At 42.0% G+C, this 19,296-nt stretch overlaps 1 protein-coding gene across 2 annotated transcripts in view; it reads left to right on the top strand.

Moving 5' to 3' along the window:
* The first annotated feature begins 1,889 nt into the window (after positions 1-1,889).
* Positions 1,890-19,296, top strand: part of vps50 (VPS50 subunit of EARP/GARPII complex) — an 86,414-nt gene continuing 69,007 nt past the window's right edge. For both annotated transcript variants that reach the window (XM_030120453.1, XM_030120452.1), the window contains exons 1-5: positions 1,890-2,035; positions 2,500-2,568; positions 9,130-9,252; positions 10,180-10,251; positions 18,786-18,839. In XM_030120453.1, coding sequence (XP_029976313.1) covers positions 2,003-2,035; positions 2,500-2,568; positions 9,130-9,252; positions 10,180-10,251; positions 18,786-18,839 — 351 coding nt within the window. In that variant the 5' untranslated portion in view covers positions 1,890-2,002. The remainder of the gene's footprint in view (positions 2,036-2,499; positions 2,569-9,129; positions 9,253-10,179; positions 10,252-18,785; positions 18,840-19,296) is intronic.

Below are 19,296 nucleotides of genomic sequence, written 5' to 3'. Positions count from 1 at the left end.
GATACCAGTTAAATTTCCAAGGTCGACTCTAAGAGATAGCCAATGAGGATGCTCGTTATTTTTTAGGCTTGTGTGCACGTGTATGTGTGACACGGCTGTGAAGACAAAAGTGATGCAAACAAAGTCATAGATGGCAAAGTTTTTAGGAGAACAGATGAAAATCATTGTGATTGAAAAAGTAATTAAGGATTATCAGGGATTAATCTCTTTTACTTTCCCTAACCTTCGGATGACTTTTTTTTCCTGAGAGAGGTATTTGTTTCTGGTATGATGCAACTCAAGACCAACATCCTGCTGCCTCCTCATTATGTCTGTTCCATGCCAAGTGCTTCGGTCAATGTCACAACAAATGCAATACAAAAAAGATAACTAAATTCCTTTGATGAAAACCTGAAACGATTATTACTTGATGTACTGAAAACAGTTTCAAAATCCTTTTGCGAATAAATCCCACAAGAGAGAAAACAATATATTATCAAATGTATATTATAGACATGTTGTGATGACCTTAAAAATAATTGCAAATATTCTGTGACTCTTTAATTCATAAATTACATGTGAAAAGAAAAGATGATCTTCGCATATTGCATTATAAAGTGTGGCTCATCATAACGCTCCCCTGCATAACAACAAGTAGTTTATTAAATCCAGCTCTAAATATAGCCTCTGAACTGACCAACTGTGTGTGCCTTGTCTTTGTGGTGGCATCTCCGGGTAGGGGTTGCCATCTGTTCCGTCTCAGTGTATGCTTTAAGGGAGGATCCACACTGTGGATGAGTACCTAACAAACAACAGCGGAGCAAATTCACCTGAGGAGAGCGACCTCACCTTTCATTTGACTGGGAAATCGCCCGAGGCATCATTAACCAGGAACTAGAGCTCGCGCTACCTGCTGTCTGCTGCATGCTGTCTGCTTTTAACCAAGAGCTGCTTGACATAACACCTAAAGGGGCAATTACAGAGCAAGAGGAATTTGTCTGGCAGCAACGTTTTTGTAATTATTTGGAACAGTTCACGGTCCAGAGATAGGTCTAATTGCTTGCTTGGCAGAGATTGAACTGCATGACGCTGCTTTCACATCATGGCCTGGCTACTCTTGCTCATTGAAGTAAATATTAAACAGTCAGACACAGAAATAGGACCAAAATTCAATGAAAGAAAAGGACAACAGCAAACACTCGATACAGACTGTGTGAGGAATCAAACTTTATAAACCTCAGGGCACTTTATACACAAACATTTTTCTCTTCTGCTTCTTTTACTGCGTTCTGTGTGTTCATATGTGTTCATGTGTTCATTCTATGTGTTCATTGCATTGCATATATTCAAGTGTAGATGAATTCAGAGGGGTTTTTTGTTGTTTGTTAAAAAAAAACATTTGTTTTTTGTCGGTGTTGCTTCAGTGTATTGACATCTATCTATCTATCTATCTATCTATCTATCTATCTATCTATCTATCTATCTATCTATCTATCTATCCACCCATATCTGCCTCCTCTCTCTCTCTCTGTCTCTCTCTCTGTCTCTCTCTCTCTCTTTCTCTCTCTTTCTCTCTCTCTCTCTCTCTCTCTCTCTCTCTCTCTCTGTCTCTCTCTCTCTCCCTCTCTGTGTCTTGTGCGTCTTTTGTCTCTTATTAACTTACTACCACCCAGTGGTGTGTGGCAGTGCTACACTTATCACACTGTAACCAAATCACAACGCTTCATATAATTTTTTACAAGATATTTGTATTTTTCTCTCTGTTGAACAACAAATTGTCTCAGTGTCACATCTACCCTCCGTGTATGAAGATGTAGTACTTTGTAAGCTAAAGCAGGTTAGAGCGCACACACGACAAAACTACATTTCCCAGAATGCTTCACTCGCTCCGTGCCTGCCGTACCCGTCACGTGACAGTCAACCATGGCTTCCTTCTCGTAGTGATGGAGCCGCACAGTTGACAACAACACAAAACTGAGACTTCAGCCAGGCTGTTTGCCCCCGGAGAGGAGTTGGACTCACGATGCAGAAGATCAAGTCTCTTATGGCCCGTCAGGTGAGCACACCGCGCGCGCAGAGTCCGAGCTGCGGACGGTCTTTTTTCTGACAGCTGCAGGCAGCTAGCACGGCAGCTAACGGAGCTAAGTGGCTAACTTGACAGCTCATCGTGTGGCTCGTTAAAGGGCACATTCAGGCGTCAGTTTGTCAAACAAAGGACCTCGTTATGTCGCGGTGTTTTCCTTTCTCTGATGCCCAGTTCGCCTGTTTGGATAACCACAGAAGCATGACCCCACGTTGAGGACTGGGCGGTCAGGGAAGTGTGTAGTTTGCACATGTAGTGATATTTCACAACATTCCTCCCACACTAATCTCACCGTCCGTTCCGCTTTCTGCTGTGAGCTCTATGGAGCCAATAAACGGCAAACTGTGGGACATCGGGATCAGGCTACAAATAAAAAAAAAACACACATCCAGACTATATATTATGTATGAGGTGTGACCTGGACGTTATTTTGACAGGGCCTGAAAAGCCCCCAGGAGAGCATGGCAGACTTGAGTCCTGTGGAGAACCTGAGGATCCCCAGCAAGGTAACACTCTTAATAAGGCTGGCATTGCTGATGAGTGGGGGGCATGATTCTTCTTCAAAACATCTTCTCTCAAAACCTTTCACTGCTTCTCAGTGTCCTGCAATCTGATCTGTTCTCACAGTCATTGTTGTGCTTGTTGAGTATTTAGTAAATAGCTACCTGTCCTCAGTTTGTTTGGTTTTCTTTGTGCAATAGTAATCCACCTCTTATGATGAAATCATGCACTGTAAATCCAACATCTTTTTCAGGCATCATGCAGGTTTGAGGTTTATGAAATCCAGAAATCTTAAATATGAATTTCAGAATGTTTTGACTTTTTTTTAAGCCTGGTTCAATCATAAAATTTGAGCTACTTTACTCATTTATGCCAGTAAGATAGAACTGGAAGCAATGCCACATACCTTACATGTCATTTGCTGGGCTTCATGTCCTTGATTGCAACTTTTGTCATTTTATGGTTTCAATAGTCGTTGACATAAACATCATAAAATGTCAGCTCTTCAATTTGCAGAAAATGTCTTGTTAATTTGAACAAAATCTCAGCATTTCTTAATGTACTGTTGCTTTTTGAATTTACACCTTGATGCAGCTTTTTGCTAAATTTGAAGTGCTCAAAGCAGTATTATTGAAATTGATGAAGCAGGCTGGATAAGTCAGAAGTGATCTGATTCTGAACTTGCTCAGTGATATATATGCTCCTTTGCGTTCTCCACTATTCACAACATTAAATGGACAATCATGACCTTAGTTAAGTGACACCTGGTGTCTATTATAGATGCTAATGTACAGAAATGGAAGAAAATCATTTCATTTACTTGAATGAATGGAAACATCAATCTTCACTGAACTGTGTGAGGTACAGCCTGCTGTAATAACATCTTCCTATTTCAACATGATCGCCTTCGAAAATGTAATTAGTCATCCTTTTTTCACAGGAAGAATTTGTCATTATTCACTTGTACAAATGCAATTTGTCAAGAGCAGGCGGAGCGAGACCGCAGATTGGCTCCATGTAATGTATCGCCGCTTACTTAACTGACACCTCAATGCACTGCTAGTTCTTTGCTTTGCTGCGACTTTGCTCCGCAGTGATGACCTTCTGTTGAAGTAGCTGAGTACCATTTGGAAGGTGACCAACTCCATTTATTTTCAGTGGGAGCTGATATCAGCCGGGGCGATTGAACTAGACATTTCATTTCTGCCACCCTGAACACTCGGCTATTACATTTGACATTGTTTTGTTTCGGTTCGCACCTTAATCTGGCGCGAACATAAGTTGTACTGTGAATTAGAGCTGCTATCATATCGTGACTGATTTATTATGGCGCAAATGTTGTTTTGTCTTGGTTTTTGAATGATAATGGTAATGCTAGTTATGATAAATGATTTTTTTGCATTGCACTTTTGCAAGATGAGACACACTTAGGTGTGAAGATAGAATGGAAAAATAACTAAATAGGAACATCAGCATGCCTCATGTACTCAGACTGAATATCATTTACATCCCATAATCTGAAATGATGCAGCTTACGTTTTGAGTTCCACTAATCATGTTAATAATGAATATTTAACAACTATCATCTAAAAGCCTGTAACGGTGGAAAAGTCCCATTTAATTATTGTTGCTATGGCGATAATGATATCATCCGTGTCAGTCCGCCTGACAGAACAGTTATTTATGGCACGAGTTAGGCTACATAGGGCACCCACTAAATTACAGGGAAATGGAAAGTTTCTATCCAGGAGTGTTGTGAAAGGCTTTTTTTGTTTACTTTTGTGACTTTGAATAGTCAGAACAAATGAACAGCGTAGAGCGTGTGTGTGGTGTTTATATACTGCCATTCTGTTTAAGTTCTGCTATTCTATTGCTACACCATATACAGTTTTGAATACTGATGTCCTACAGTTTCTGTAATTTGAAAGAAAGCTCCCTAAATATAACTTACTTCTTGTTTGAAAACAAATAAATGATCGATTTATATGGTCAGTAGCTCTTTACAGGTTTAGGACTGTTATTTAACCATTCTTTTTGGAATTACCTGTATTTACAAAGAAGCATAAACCCTTGTAATTTTGGTTTTTGCTGCGATATTTCTGGTAATCAACTGGGATTTAGTATTTTACTCAGCTCTAGTTAGATTTTGTGAGATTATTTTTCTTTTGGCATGATTGTCTGTGGCATCATGGGTAACTGCTGCAGGATTTAGGAACACTGTTAAAGACAGAGCTAAGATAGAAATCCTTCTCTTTGTCCGTTCATCCATGAGTCATGAATGACCATAAAGACAGTCTCTTCTGAAAAACCCATAGCAGATTTGAATTCATTATTAAAACAAGGCCACTGCTCGTGTTGCTTTACAATGTTAATAATGTTATTCTTCTAATACTTGGAGGATATTTCCATCATGTTCCTGCTGTGTTTTTCAGTTGATACTCGGTGACAGCAGACCTGCAGTGTCGAAAAACATGCAGCGACAGAGATCAGTCCCAGATAAGATAAGCTGTCATTTATTCTCCAGGTGTAATTAGATCTTGAATGAGAGCAGGTGGGAGTGTCTGGTGATGAATGTGTTTATTTTCACAGGGTTTTATTTTTTTTCCTCCTGGCTTCACGATCGGTATCGGGCGACGTGGTCAAACTGGATCTGCTGTAATCAGACACTCTTTTTGGTTAAAGCCTTGAAATGTTGCCCCCTTTGGTGAAGTTGGACCCCAGAAAGGCTTTGAGTCTTAGATCACACCTGCCGTCTCTGGATGCAGCATCATGATGTGATAGATTAGGAAAAACAAAATAGGGCCAACAGCGAGTTAGTATGGATGTGTGTTTGTGTGCATTTCCCATAAATCCACTCTGCTGCATGTAGTGCAAACACCTGCCGACTCGGCGAGCGGGCCAAAACACAGGGCATCATTGTTTGACGATATTACGCTTTGCCTCCACTTCCTTTGATGTTGGGCCTCTCAGCTTACAGGAGAATCAGACGGGCCCTCACATGGGCCTGCCTCTGTAAACCCACAGTCCCCGTTGATTAAAGTTGAATAATCCTCTCAGTGTGTCATTACGGCAGCTGCAGACCGCATGATTTACTTTACATCCCCGCTCGGTGTCGGACAGGGAGATCAAGGTGCCTTGCTGCCTGTATTGTCATGACTCTGATACCGAGTGAAAGTGTTGGTTGTGTTTCCGTGATTCACGCATTCAGCATCCTCCGCTCGCTGTCAGCAACATCTGGCTCGTGAGCGTCGTCACGTCACGGTGTGATCCCTCGACGGTTTGATAGTGATTGACTAATGAGCAGCGACAGGATAAACAAACACTGTCGAGCCCGTAGTTCTCAGTTTAGCTTTTTAATAACTGTCTGAAGAAACAATTAACTCAACAGGAAGTTAAGATCTCCGAGTCCTTTTTTCACCTTCTCTGAAAGTAACTTTGTGAATTATGGAAATGAATAAATTTTAAGTTGTTTGACCTTCTGATCATGAAGCAGGAAATCTAACCACCGTCATGAAGCCCTGTGACTGTGCGGTGCAGACCCTCACTTAATGCAGTGACTGTTTCCCACCAGCAGGAGTCACTCTTAATTTGCTCAAGGCATTTAAAATAAAATTCCACTTTGGACCTGCTTAAGGGAATACATTAGATTACAGAAGCAGAGTGCACCACCTTCATAATACTGTGTTATTCTCATAAATTACAGTCCTGGCTAAATTACCTGGTTCCCTCTGGTGCACAGTGTGTAATTTCTGGTGGCGGTTTAATACCCTGTCATTGGTCCACAATAGACATTGTCACTCACTTTGGCAGGTCTTAGAACACGGCTGAAGAGCCCAATCAGGGCAGGTATTGTGTGGTAATGTGTTCAGAGGCCTGATGACGCAGCCATACGTTAAACCATTTGCATGGGATCACAGGCACAGGGTACTCATGCGTTGGATTGAAAGATTTAAAGGAAGGCAGCATTATTACGTGCTAAACCAGCAGCTGTCAACAGCGCTTTGGTCTTGATTGTGCTGTTAGGCATGATTGTATCCTAATGTCCCAACAGACAACGGTGCTAAACCCCTTGTTTAACAGCAGGCGAGAGTATACTCCCAATTAGACTCGCATTCATATTCAGGAGGCTCTGATTTGTTCCTCTAATGAATGAATCCATAGTGGAAATAATTGGCCCTCCTCTTGTCTCCTCTCTTTCTCTGCCTGCGTCTCACAGGATTTTCCATGAACCTCCTATTGTTTATTAACTCTTTTTGTTTTACGGAGGCTGCTGTGCTGTGTTGTCTGGTTGCTCCACGTCACCGCGCTTGATTTTTTTTTCCACTCCAGACGGATATCCTCTTTGATTCTCTGATAAAGCTTGTTAAACCGTCCCGCTCCCGGGATGCAAATAGATTTCTAATTTCCGCAACGAGACGAGGATTTCATGAAACTGCGCAGCTGGAGAGGGCGAAGGGTGGTTTGTTTTGTCCCTCATCCCTCAAAGTGAAATTTGATCAAAGCCTTACCGCGGCTTGTTTTTTGGGGTTTTTTTTTTTTTCCCACACAGGACACGGTTTTTGTTTTGAGCCGGCACAGCGGCGGGGACGGCGGGGGATTATTTAACCCGAGGTGGCCCCAGAAAGATTCATTCACTTAAAGACGTTTGGAGTTTTCCACGTCACAGCGAGCGGGAGTATTTGGAGAGGAGAGGGGGAAGAAGCCGTGCAGCCACACAGTGGAGATGAAATGCTCTGACAGAGCCTCACAGGAGACACACACCACTGTATGTTGTGATGCTCACTCGTCTGTCTTCCTCTCTTTGCTGTAACTTTCCCAACCAATGAGTCATCCGGCTCACCCCCCTCCCCTCCTCTTCCTCTCCTTTTTTTTTTTTTTTTTTTCTTTTCCACTCACTCTCATTTGAGCTGATTTCCCACCCACCTTTTTGATAGCGGAGCGTGATCTCCTACCTCCAGCCCTCCTTTTCAATCTCACGCGCTCTCCCACACATTTCCCCAGGGGAGGAGGGGCTGCTGCTGCTGCTGCTGCTTCTTGCTCCTTTCCCTGATTCCAACATAGCAATGTGCACACTTGCCTGAAACGCTGTGCCTGGTGGATGCACGCACAAGCTCTGGCAATAAGCACATTTTTAATGCTTCATTTCAGCGTTCCCAATCGCCTCGTCCACTCATTATATATGGCATTAATGGGATTGCGTGCATGTAATTGAATTAGATGAAGCTATATTTCACTGTGTGAACCGAGCAGTCACTCACAGCGGCGCAGCCTCATATAAACGTCGCTCAGCAAGACACACCGTCACCCACAGTCGCAGATTTACTTACTTGGATGGCACACTTCATTGCCCTGATGCACGCCCCTCGCCGATAGCCGGCAGAATATTTGTGGTTAGGCAGGTGTGTAACAAGGTTTCCTTGATCAGTGTCTGCTATCTGGCGAGGGTGTTTATTTAATGCGGTGTGAATGCATACGGGGCCGTAAAGACTCCATTTATCCCATCATCCTCCATCTATCCCCGGGTTGCTTCCTTCCTAAGCTCGTGTCCTATTTTTAGTGCCGGTGTGCTTTTAATGTGCTGATGCCTCAATGTACTGATCCCACACACGCTAAAAGTTTGAATCAGCATTAACGCTCCGAATGTTTAGTGTTTTGAGTCATGTCCTGGCTGATATGTTGGAATAATTGGGATTTAGGTCGTCCGTGTACCTACATGTTGTTTCAGTAAAATTGGAATAACAGGGAGGGATTTTAGCCGGAGTCTCCTTTCTTTTGTACTTTCTCTTCTTTGGCAACTTTTCTCTAAATGATGCAGAATTCCAATCAGCCCCCTCACCTTTGTATTGACATGTGATTCTGTCTCAGCTCATTAGGGCAGGCAGGAGGGAGTGTGGGCTTAAAGCCCTTCATCTAAAAGACTCACTGCAGCAATAAGCCTCGGCGGATGCACAGCATGTTAATCAATGATGCTCTGATGTTGTGCAGAGAATCTCAGAAGAGAAATCTCCCCTTTTTTTTTTGTTGTTGTTGTTGTTCATTCACATCATCATCTCTTTCCTCTCGTGGCAGCCTGCCATCCTCCCCTGACAGCTGTCCAACGAAACAGGCTGCAATCTTTTCCCAAACCCTGTGATGAGCATCTTCTTGCTCCTGTTTCCCAGTCTACACCCACACCTCTCTTCCGTACCTTGTGCCTTGGTCTGTTATTCATTTTTTTTTATTTTTCTGGCCTGCTCTCTATTCGTCCTTCATACTCTGCCTTTGTCCTTTTCCCTCTGTTTTTGTTGCTTATCTAGCCTCATCTCTCCTCCTTTTATTGCTATTTCCTGTGGGACCTTTGCCAATTGTGTTTCTCTATACGATTCTCTCAATGATTATATTTTAGATTTTTGCTTTTATTACTTGGAAATGATGTGAATCTGTGGTTTGACCTTGTTTTTCTCTCAGTGGCCTGCTGTGTCTGGGGCTTTCCAGTACTTACGTCGAGGACATGTCTTTATTCGTCTTCCTCTCTTTTCCGTCGCCGTCTGTCTTTTTTTTTTTTGCCGGCCCGGCCGTCCTGTCAGGAGGAGCTGCGGGAGCTGAGGGAGCAGCCCATCGACCCCCAGGCGGAGCAGGAAATCATCGACAGCATTGAGGAGGTCTACTTCTCAAACGACTCCTTCGATATGGTGCAGCACGAGCTGGAGGTCAGATCACTCTGCGTGGATTTCGCTGCTTGTGCCGTACCGACTGAACGAGCACCACTCACTTGTAAAACGATAAGAGACTCACTCCCGACTCCCCACGCCCCGTCTCTCCCTTAAATGATAATCCCGTCAAAGTCGCCACATCCCAGTAACTTCCACAACAGCAGTATTGCATTGCTAATGTGAATAAATAAGGTTTATTGCCTTTTGAACCCTCCCTGACTTGTTCAAATAAAGCTTTTTCTCACCTGAGTTGCTGCCTCTCGCGCCTCCGCCGAGCTGCGTGCATACCATTGACGTCTGGATTGATGGATTGCATCCGCTCAACAGAAGAAGGGTGTGAAATCTCATTAGATTTATCTTGGTATTGCTACACCATCTGAAATGAGACTCTCAGTCAAGGGGAAAGTAATTACCTATCATCCTCTGGGCCATGGATTTGTAATATCTTCTTTCCCCACGTAAGAGTTTGTTTGCTGTTTACTTAATAACATCCTCCACTCTCTTGACTGATCTGACGTGTGATCAGGGAAAGTGTATTTATTGAGGAAAGTCTTCTTTTGTTTTTAGCGAGAGGGGAGGAGCGTGTGCTCCTCCGCGGCCCACCGGTAAGGCCAGACGCAGCTCTTCGTTTAATTAATGGTGATGTATCTTTTGAAAAATTAAGTTGCTAAGAAGAGAACAATGAAACATTTATTACTGTCATGGTTCCGCTCGGAACGTTTTTAGGTTCGACACCCAGTCAGGAAGGATTTATGATCCCGAGCACTGGATTTGTTATGAAGCAGCAAAGCAGCCGCACACGAGGAAAATAGTTCAGCGACGTTGTGCTGAGATGCAGAAGTTCTGGGTTTCGTCAGCTGTGTAGGAGGAGGCACTGTCATTAAGGTTATGTGTGTGTGTGTGTGTGTGTGTGTGTGATTACAGAAACTCCCACCTGAGCTGAATCTGCAGGAGCTGGAGGAGTACAGAGATAAGCTCAAAAGACAACAAGCAGCAGTAAGTATTTTCCTGTCCTGTCACTCACAGACGCACGCATGCAGGCTTATAAACACACCATGGTGTCATTCCATGATTAATAGTCGTTTAGGATTCAAAATGTGTGTGTTTCTGGCTTTATCTTTCCTCACCTTATTTTGAAATTTTAATAAAATTGTCAGGATGGAATCAAACTTGGAAGTTTAGCTCTGTGATTTTAATATCAAATATGAAACATTCTTTCAGCATAATGTCAATTAGTTGCCATCCTCCAGTTGCAGGGAGAGGATGGCTCGATCTCCTCTCTCCCACTGTCCATATGGCTAAGTGTCATTGAGCAAAGCACAAATTGCTCCCAAAGGACGCACATCGTGTGGCGGACATCGCCACTTTCATGTGACTGTTTATAAATGTGACTAAAAGTGTTAAAATGCTTTAAGACAGATGGAAATGTGCTATTTAAGTGAGCCCGGTTGTCTCCATCCTTCCTTGCAAAACAACTCAAACTCTGGAACGTTTGTTCATGGAATAAAGAAAGAACAGATTTTTTAAATCTAGAAGTCATCAGTTGCATCGGGGGCTGGGCTTTGGTTGAGATTCATCTTGTTGTCTTTGAACCGTCTCTGTGGTGGTTTTGCTTTGTCATTCTGCAAAATAGATATTTTCTCAAGCAGGCAAAGTCAGATTACCCTCCAGGTTTAGCAATGTTTTCCTGCATTTGTGTTTCACTGTACCTTTGGCCTGCTTCTGAGAAGCAGCCACAGAGCTTGATGCTGCCTCCGCCATGTGTGATGATGGAGAAGAGGTGTGCAGTCCCAAATTTTGTCCCTTAAGACCAAAGAGCCTACTTTTTTATGTTTAGACAGATTCCAGCTATAGCTCCTTCAGGCTGGTTGTAGAAGTGTCGGTTGCTTCTCTCAGCCTTTTTCTTCATGATAGTCTCCATTTGTAAAGAAAGCCAGCGGTCAGCGCCGAACTTCTTCCATCTCTCAATGATCTGACAAAACTCCATTACATGTTCAGTGAGTTCAGAGTCTTTTTATAGCCGTCTCTGACAGATGCTTTTGATTGATCTTTCCTGTGAGCTTCTGGAAGTGGTATTTTGTCTTTATGTTGCAACAGTCGGAATACCAACGACCCAGAGACAGAAAGTCCCAGACACAAGTTTTTCAATCACTTCACACACTCTAACTGTAACACTGCTGACCTTTCTTGAATCATCTAAGTTCTTCTAAATGGAGTGAATATTAATGCACACGTATTTTACACTGTAGTCATTCAATGAAGTTATTCTGGATCCACTCAGTGTCGTTGTCAGCTGGATTGGTCCAGTTACATGAGGACTGAATGGATGGCATTAGTTTGTAAAAATCTTTTTTTTTTTCTTGCAAATTCTTATTTCAAAAGTGTAAAATAATATCGATTGTGACTTCATGTGAGAAAGAAACAAAAGGAGAAAACACTGAGGGGGTGTTTACTTTTTATTGACATTATACCTGAGCCAAGTGTCTGATACAGACGAGGTGGTCTGGGTGAAAGATCCCACACAGCCTGGAATTGATCTTCAGACATTTGGTTGTTTGGTTTGACAGCAGTCACAGATTCCCGTTTTCAGAGGTCTAGATGAGAAATAAACAGGTTGGTGTCGAGGGTCCTTTGTTATGGGATGTTATGACAGTCGTGGTTGAGTGGTTTGTTGTGATAGTAAAGACAGAATTTGAAAATTATAAACACAAGTTGGAAAAAAATATGTTCAAATCCCAAAAATGTTGTTTTAATCCTTGGAAACCTCCGCTGACCTCTCTTAGCATTGATACCATTGTAGTTGATAATCTCAAAAATTCAATAAAAATGCCATAAAGCCCACCGTGCAAGCTCACATTCTAGATGTACATGTTACATTTCTTCCTTCTCCACATCCTCGTCTTGACAGGTTTTGCAGTTAAGACGGTGTTCCAGACTTTTTTGCGCTGTGGCACGGCAGTACAGCCTCTCACCTCCCTTCTCCTTTTGGCTGTCAGCCTGCAGGCACCGTGCGGGAATAGCCATGGTAATTGGTCCGGTGTGCTATCAGACAGAAAATGTGCAGCTTAGTTTCTCAGCAAGCTTATCAAAGCAGAGCTGTAGCCTTGTTTCCATGTGAGAATCTCGCAACCTGTTTGTATGCGGCCGGCGGCATCCTGCTGGTTTGTAGAAGGTTTCTCTATATGCCTCCTTTAAAGAGCATACATTAAGCTTTTTTTTATTTTATCTCCCTCCTTTTTTTTTTAAATGTGAAGTTATCTCAGTGACGTGATGCGTACTGTAGTGCGGTTTATTAGCATTTTCTCTTGAAGTCCTACCCTTCTGTGTTTAAGTCTGATATTTTCAGCATAATTGCCATGCCACTTGTTATTTATGAACATTGGCTTTCCTTTATCTGCTGTAATTATATATAGAAATCCAGTCACCGTCATCTCTGCCTGGCTCTGCGGCAATTCTAACACATTACCTCCTGCCCTGCACTTGTCCTAAACCTGGCCAGAAGAAGCCTGTTTTTCCATTAACGAAGTGAGCTTGTAAAAAATGTGCGATTTTAGTTTCTACTGCAATCACAGGGAGGCTGTTTGACTGATTCCTGCTTTGGTTTGATTCTCTGTAGTGTGTTAAAAGATTTGTTTTGGCACCAAAATCAATGTTTGTTTTGTTTTCTTTCTTCTTTTTTTTTTAAAACCATTGCAAATGAGACACTGGATTAAAACTGAGATGTGCTAATAGAGCGAGGCTTAAAGAGGCAGTGGAATTTTATATTTCTTTGTATTCATATTACTGGGTTCACACGCGCTCACGAGTTCTCGCGACGAAAGCGAGAAATACATAATATTGCTCCACGTCTGCTCTACCATATGTACTCTTACCCATATTTGCATTCCGCCCTCACCCCTGCTGTGTGAGGGCGTGTGTTTATCAGCCGGTGGGTTGACTCGCAGCGCCATCTGAATCATCTGCAGCCGAACGGAACGGACCTGTGGTTTCAGGAAAGAGCGCCGCGGCCCGGTCTCTCCGCTGCGGTATCCAAGCTTAATTGGCATCTTTGACACAAGCGTGGCAGAGGCTCATCTCTGGGCTAATTGCCTTTTTCATGCTGGGAGACTTTAGCCCATGCGAAAAATGGTTCCAGAGGAGCATGTTGTTTTTGCTGTAATTCTGTGTAACACCGGAATGTTAAAAAGCCTTAATTAATGTGAACTGAATACATTCATCATATTTCTGAGGACTTTTTTTTTTTTTTTTTTTACAATTCTGAGTTAAAACATTCAGCTGCTGTCACCATTAACACACCTCGATAAAATTCTAAAACACACTGACTCACTTTGAATATATGAGTTTCAGCTTCGTAGAAAAGTTCAATTATAATTTATTTCAGTGACATTTCAGCTAAAAGTTTTCCAGAGAATCTCTCAGTCATGACAGATCAAAACCATCGCAACATACCAGAATATCTGTAGACATTGCGTATTAATTTCAATACCTCAGTACACACTACTATGGTTATGACAAAGACTTGTTCAGTGTCCAGAAGCTGCTGAGAGCCTTCACAGAAAGTGTAAAGCCGGCTGATGTTTACAGTATTGAGTCGAACCAGATTCATGGAACATTGAGTGGGACGAGGTGTGGGAGGAAGAAGTGCACAACCAGCAGGTATAACCACAGCCTGGAGAGGACTGAAGGAGAAGAACTTCATCAGGAGTGGACTGACGATGGAGTCCGGGCTTAAAGAGCCGGCAGTGAAAATACTGTCAAAGCACTCCTGAACCAGCGAGAGTCTCATCTTAGCTAAGGACAAGAAGAACTGGATCACCATTAGTGGTCTTCAAAGTGGTTTTTCTACTTAATACTGCCACTGATGAACAAAATAAATCAGATTAAATTCCCGGCCCATCAAAATCACATTAACCAAATACTCTTATCGGAATAGATTAAATGTAACAAATTGAAATCACAGCCCGGTTGGCAGAGGTGGTGAAACCAGAGCGAGATCTGATAAGGTCCATATAAGGAGCACATCGGATTGAGGATTAAATGTTGGTGGCAAAACTCAGCTGATCGATGGAGGAGACAATCCTTCTCTGATGATATTATCCTAGCTTCATATTCCGAACAAGAACAATGTCTCCTTCTTAGTCCAGAGGAAGAGATAACAAGGCCATGTCAACCGAGTCTGAAGTCCAGAGTCAACATGTGGAAGGACTTTAATGGCAGTGGTCATTTCCTTTTGCTGCAGGACGTTCCACCTGCCCCCAGTACAAGAACTTTCTCTAAATTTTGCTTACCTCTGACTTGCCGACTGAAACCCCAGAGGGGAGGGTCCATTGTCAGGAGGAAGATGAAGAGACTTCAGAGTCATTATCCAGATGAGCCGACGGCCGCTATCAAAGCAGCCCGGGCTTCCATTTCACCTCGGCAGTGCCTCAGGCTGGATGGATCCTCGCTGCATTGATGTGGGAACGCTCCTTTCATTAAAAAAAAAAAAAAAACTTTTGAGAACTTTCACTTTTCTCAGATTTTTTTTTGACATTTTCTGAAACGCAAAAAATACTTTTTTTTTTTTTTTTTTTTTTTTTTTTTAAATGAACTGTTGCTGGTAATAACACATAAAAGTCCGACCTTTCATTTTAGACGCACCTGTACTGTCTTGAAAACAGCACAGACATTTTTTGGAGGTGGCTTTTGAATTACATCCCCCCCATTTATCAGAAAGTGATTTTCCTTTTTTCGGCGTTTCTGCTGCCATGTCAGCAGAGGCGATGTTGGTAATGTGAACGAACACATTCAATTTTTAATGAAACTTGAATGCTGGAGAAGAGTCTCCTTCCTGCAGCAGTAATGGATTCTGTCCCTCCACTCTCTTCTGTCTTTTTCTTTTTTTTTTTTTTTTAATGTCAGTGATTCTTACGTAATTTCTGCCTTTCCTGGCTGCAGGCTTCCTCCTCGTGTTCGAATGAGACTGAAATGATGACCTGCTGTGCAGGCAGAGTTTTTCCAGGTGTGCGCTTTCCTGTGTGAATACGAGCACGACAAAATACAACACACACACACGCACAAATGGATGGCTTCAGAGCAGGGCTAGAGAAACAATTATTTGCATTTGTTTAAAGACGAGAGAGCGTGACTTTTTAGAAACGTGTTTCACAAATGAAGACATTAGAGAAACTGAGCATCTGCAGGGAACTCTTCATTTTGTTCACCACAGCAAGGTGCAGAGTTTCTTAAATAAACAGTACTACTTGAACAGCAGGGCTTCTCGCTGCCTCCACTTCAAGCTGATTATTATAGTTTATGTCCTTGTGGACCAGTTGTGGACACAGTTTCGTTGTTTATTCTTCAATGAGAATCAGCCAGGCCAAAACAGTTCTTACTGTTTAATCAATTTCACTCTTATCTTTCTTTATCAATTAGCTACATTGGCACTATTTGATCATTTCATCTCAGTTAATGCTTATTGTATTTGTTAGTCTTCCCCTAAATTATATGGCTTTATAAAACAAGGATGAGCAACATGATCATTATGAGAACCACAAAATTCCAGTACTTTAAGTATTTCTGTGAAACGGCATCATTTGCTGAAAAGAACTATTTTATTAATTGAATGAACTTGCTTCTGTGTAATTTCATTTAAGTGCCCACATCTGATCTACATTCTAAAACTATATTTGCTCTTGAAACAGCCCTGGCATCGGTACGTCTTCTCTTGATAGGTGATGTGCAGTGTTTGGTGTAATGCATTACAGTAACGATATCTGTAAGTAAATTACTTTACTGGACATGCTAACATGCTTTTCTGCGTCACTCTTGTCATGTTTGCTTCTGTGTGAAGTTCTGGTCGTTCCAGCCTGCAGATGACCATGATTATCGTACATCTCGCTCCAACCTTCATTGACCACATGATCTTTAGCTCTTAAAGAAGATCTCTTTTCACTCAGCCAAACACCAAAAGTCCCCCTATTGAAATCCTACACAGCGCCGGGGATTGTGTCTGTGAATCGACACTATTGCATTCTGAGGGAAGTGACTTTTTTGTTTTTTTTTCTGGTTTTCCATATGCAAACTTGAAGCTCCGCCCCTTTGTTGTGACAGCTGGACTACGCAGGAGGGAAGTGTTCAAGGTTGAGTAGAAATAAGATGGGAAGTCCCCACCCAGCTGGTCACTATTGATCCCCACTGATCACCTGCACCCCGATCCTTTTCTCCACCCACTCATCAATTAAATACTGATTATAATCCCTTTCTTCTGTAATTTCACCTAGAAATTCTATGCATAGTTTTAGAATTCGTTACCATCTGGTGAGATTTTTTTCTCTTTTCTACTTAATTAATTAGTTGCATTTGTTTCCTTTTAATGGTTTAAGTGCATTCGTATTCTAATTTTAAAGGATAAAATCATCAAACCTTTGTTTTTGTATTTCTTATCGACCATTTCATTTCTTTTTTACATGACTGTAAAGAAAAACTATTTTTTAGGAGTCCCCCCCCCCCCCCCCCCCCCCCCATTTCTCAAAAAACCTGGGTTATGACAAGATCTTCCTGCAGTTTTACTTTATACAATAAGCACTACGTAGACAGGATAAGTGATGATACGACCATGATGTTTGTCCAAGTCTCTACATTGTAAATAAACAAATTGTATATTAAAAGTAATTTCACTACTTATTAAAGTGCAGTAACTATTGAAGTATTCTGATTAATATTTGCAGAAGCGATGAGTAACTAGTAACTACTTTTTTTTTTAGAGTAAATAGCCCAACACTGATGATGTGTGGTAGAAGTTGAGTCAAATCTGTGTCAGATGTTAAATTTTTTCTTAACATCCCTAATCTTTTTTTTTTTAATTTCCCTCCTGATTTATGTGCGAAAAGCATGTTTTCAGGCTGTGTGTGAGTCCGTTACTGTTTACTGTCCGTCACTCATTGCATCTCTTCTTGCTTCGCCGCCCATGTTTCAAATTAATGCCGAAGGCCGTGTGACTCAGCTTGCAGTTTTTCAACTAATCACAGTTGTTATTGCTTTGTAAAAGTCTTGCACATCTTTGAAAAGTTGAGTGCTGGATGGTAAAATGGGTGGGAGGCCAATAGGTGGCGTTATGGCATTATTTTGAGCTGGTTTGTAGAAGCCTGGGAAACTATATGAGGGATCCCTCGTAGTGAATGCTCTTTGTTTTCTGGACACTCCTGTGCTTTTTCCTCACGACTTCCAACGACTGATTCTTTTTTTTCCTGTGTGACAATGCAGTTTCTCATATGTCTGAATGTTGAAAAGACACACAGACGAGCCGGTACACTGTCTGTTGTGTTGCCTGTTGTCTGCCACGCTTACAGAACATAATGTTGAAATGCCATCCCCTCCCCTTCTTTCATCCTCTGCATGTGTAGGCTCTGCGGCTGCTTTGGATGAATTTTTTTTTTTTCTTTTATCTTTTAATACAAATGTCATCAAACGCCACTCGGTGTGCGAATGTATTGTTAAAGAACGTGCTGGAGTGGGAGGGAGATGGTTGAGGGTTTTTTTCCGAGTTGATAAGGGACTGTCCTTGGTTATCATCATGACAACAACCTCATTTCGTCTGTCTGAATAAATACTCATTCCTAAATATCTGGTGTTGCCCTGGTATTTTTTGAACCTTAACCAACTAAAACCATTGTTTTAAAGACCTGCTGTTGTCTTACAGTGTGTAAGACTGTACAATGTTCCTATCAAATACCTGTTTTGTAGAGGTAGCGACTGGCTCTGTATGTTGTTTCATGTCTTCTCTGAACTCGGTTTCCAAAACACTGACTGAACAGTTTTCAACAGAATGTTAAAACATTATTACAGATGGGAATCGTATTGCCAGCAACAGCTCCACCAGCTCTTGAAACGTCTTTATTTTAAGTCGGGTCATTAGCGTGAGTGCACCCAGCTGCCTTTGTTAGAGGTGGCCTTGTTTGTATGTAACGGTCCTCGGATATAGACGAAGCCGCATTTCATTCAATTTCCGCTGGCCCCTCAGTGTCCTGCAGTGTTTTTTTTTCCAGTCTGCTAAAAGCAGCGGTGGACATCCCACATAGCAGGAGGGTCACGCTGATCTCATGACCACTGCCGGTGCTTTAGTGCTTCATGCCATCGGCAGGGCACGAGCTCTTTAAATAATTACAATTTCACCTTGGCCGTGAATCAAATCAGTGAAGAGACGCACCATAGAGGATGTTGAAAATTAGGAAACACTAAAGGGACACAGAGAACAGAGAGTTATCTCTTAGTGGCGAGAGTTAACACTTTTTGTGAAAGACACCGAATGAAATAAAGTCAAGAAAATGAGACACTCCGTTAAAAGGGTTTGACTGTGTTGAGCCTCAGATGCAGACTTCAATTCTTGCTATTCTTCTCCCATCCTCAATAGCGAGATTTTCCTCTGACTAAACCTGTTTTCTTTGTCCTATAATAGGGAAGAAGACCAAAATATCACTTTTTTTTTCCTGTTTTAAACCATTGCTAACTTCTCTCTTCCTCTATTTTTCTTTGCCTCTTTCTTCATCCAGGTCTCTAAAAAAGTGGCAGATCTCATTCTGGAGAAGCAGCCTTCTTACGTCAAGGTAAGCTTCCAGCGTCGGTGTCAAAATCGTGTGTCATCTCAGCCGATCCACTCACTGTAAAGTCTTTTTTTAAAGAATTTTAGCTATTAATATTCAATTCAAGGACACGGCACATTGCAGGAGCGCAGTCATTTAGATTTTTATTCATGTTAATTAGATGCAGTCCTGTAACCTCGTCTTTTGATTGCAATATGATTTTGCTGGAGCAGCAACTGAGAAAATCGTCGGCACACCCACCAGATGGCTGGCTGTCTCACGCTTTATAGGGCATCCTCAGAAATCCCAAACCCCCAGACGGTTGTTATCTAATGATATTGCAACTCCTTACTTTAAGGTCGTTGTAGATCACCGTTATTGCTCCAGCCTTCACGCTCCCTTGTTGTCACTTCATAGACGAACGTTTCGACAGACCACCTGGAGTTCATTTGAAGACGGTACTCTTGATTTATTTGAGTTT

The sequence above is a fragment of the Salarias fasciatus genome, chromosome 22 (genome assembly GCF_902148845.1).
Source record: "Salarias fasciatus chromosome 22, fSalaFa1.1, whole genome shotgun sequence".
NCBI classification, from domain to species: Eukaryota; Metazoa; Chordata; class Actinopteri; order Blenniiformes; family Blenniidae; genus Salarias; species Salarias fasciatus.
Note: the sequence above shows the minus strand (reverse complement) of the source record. Positions and strands in the feature narration are given on the sequence as shown.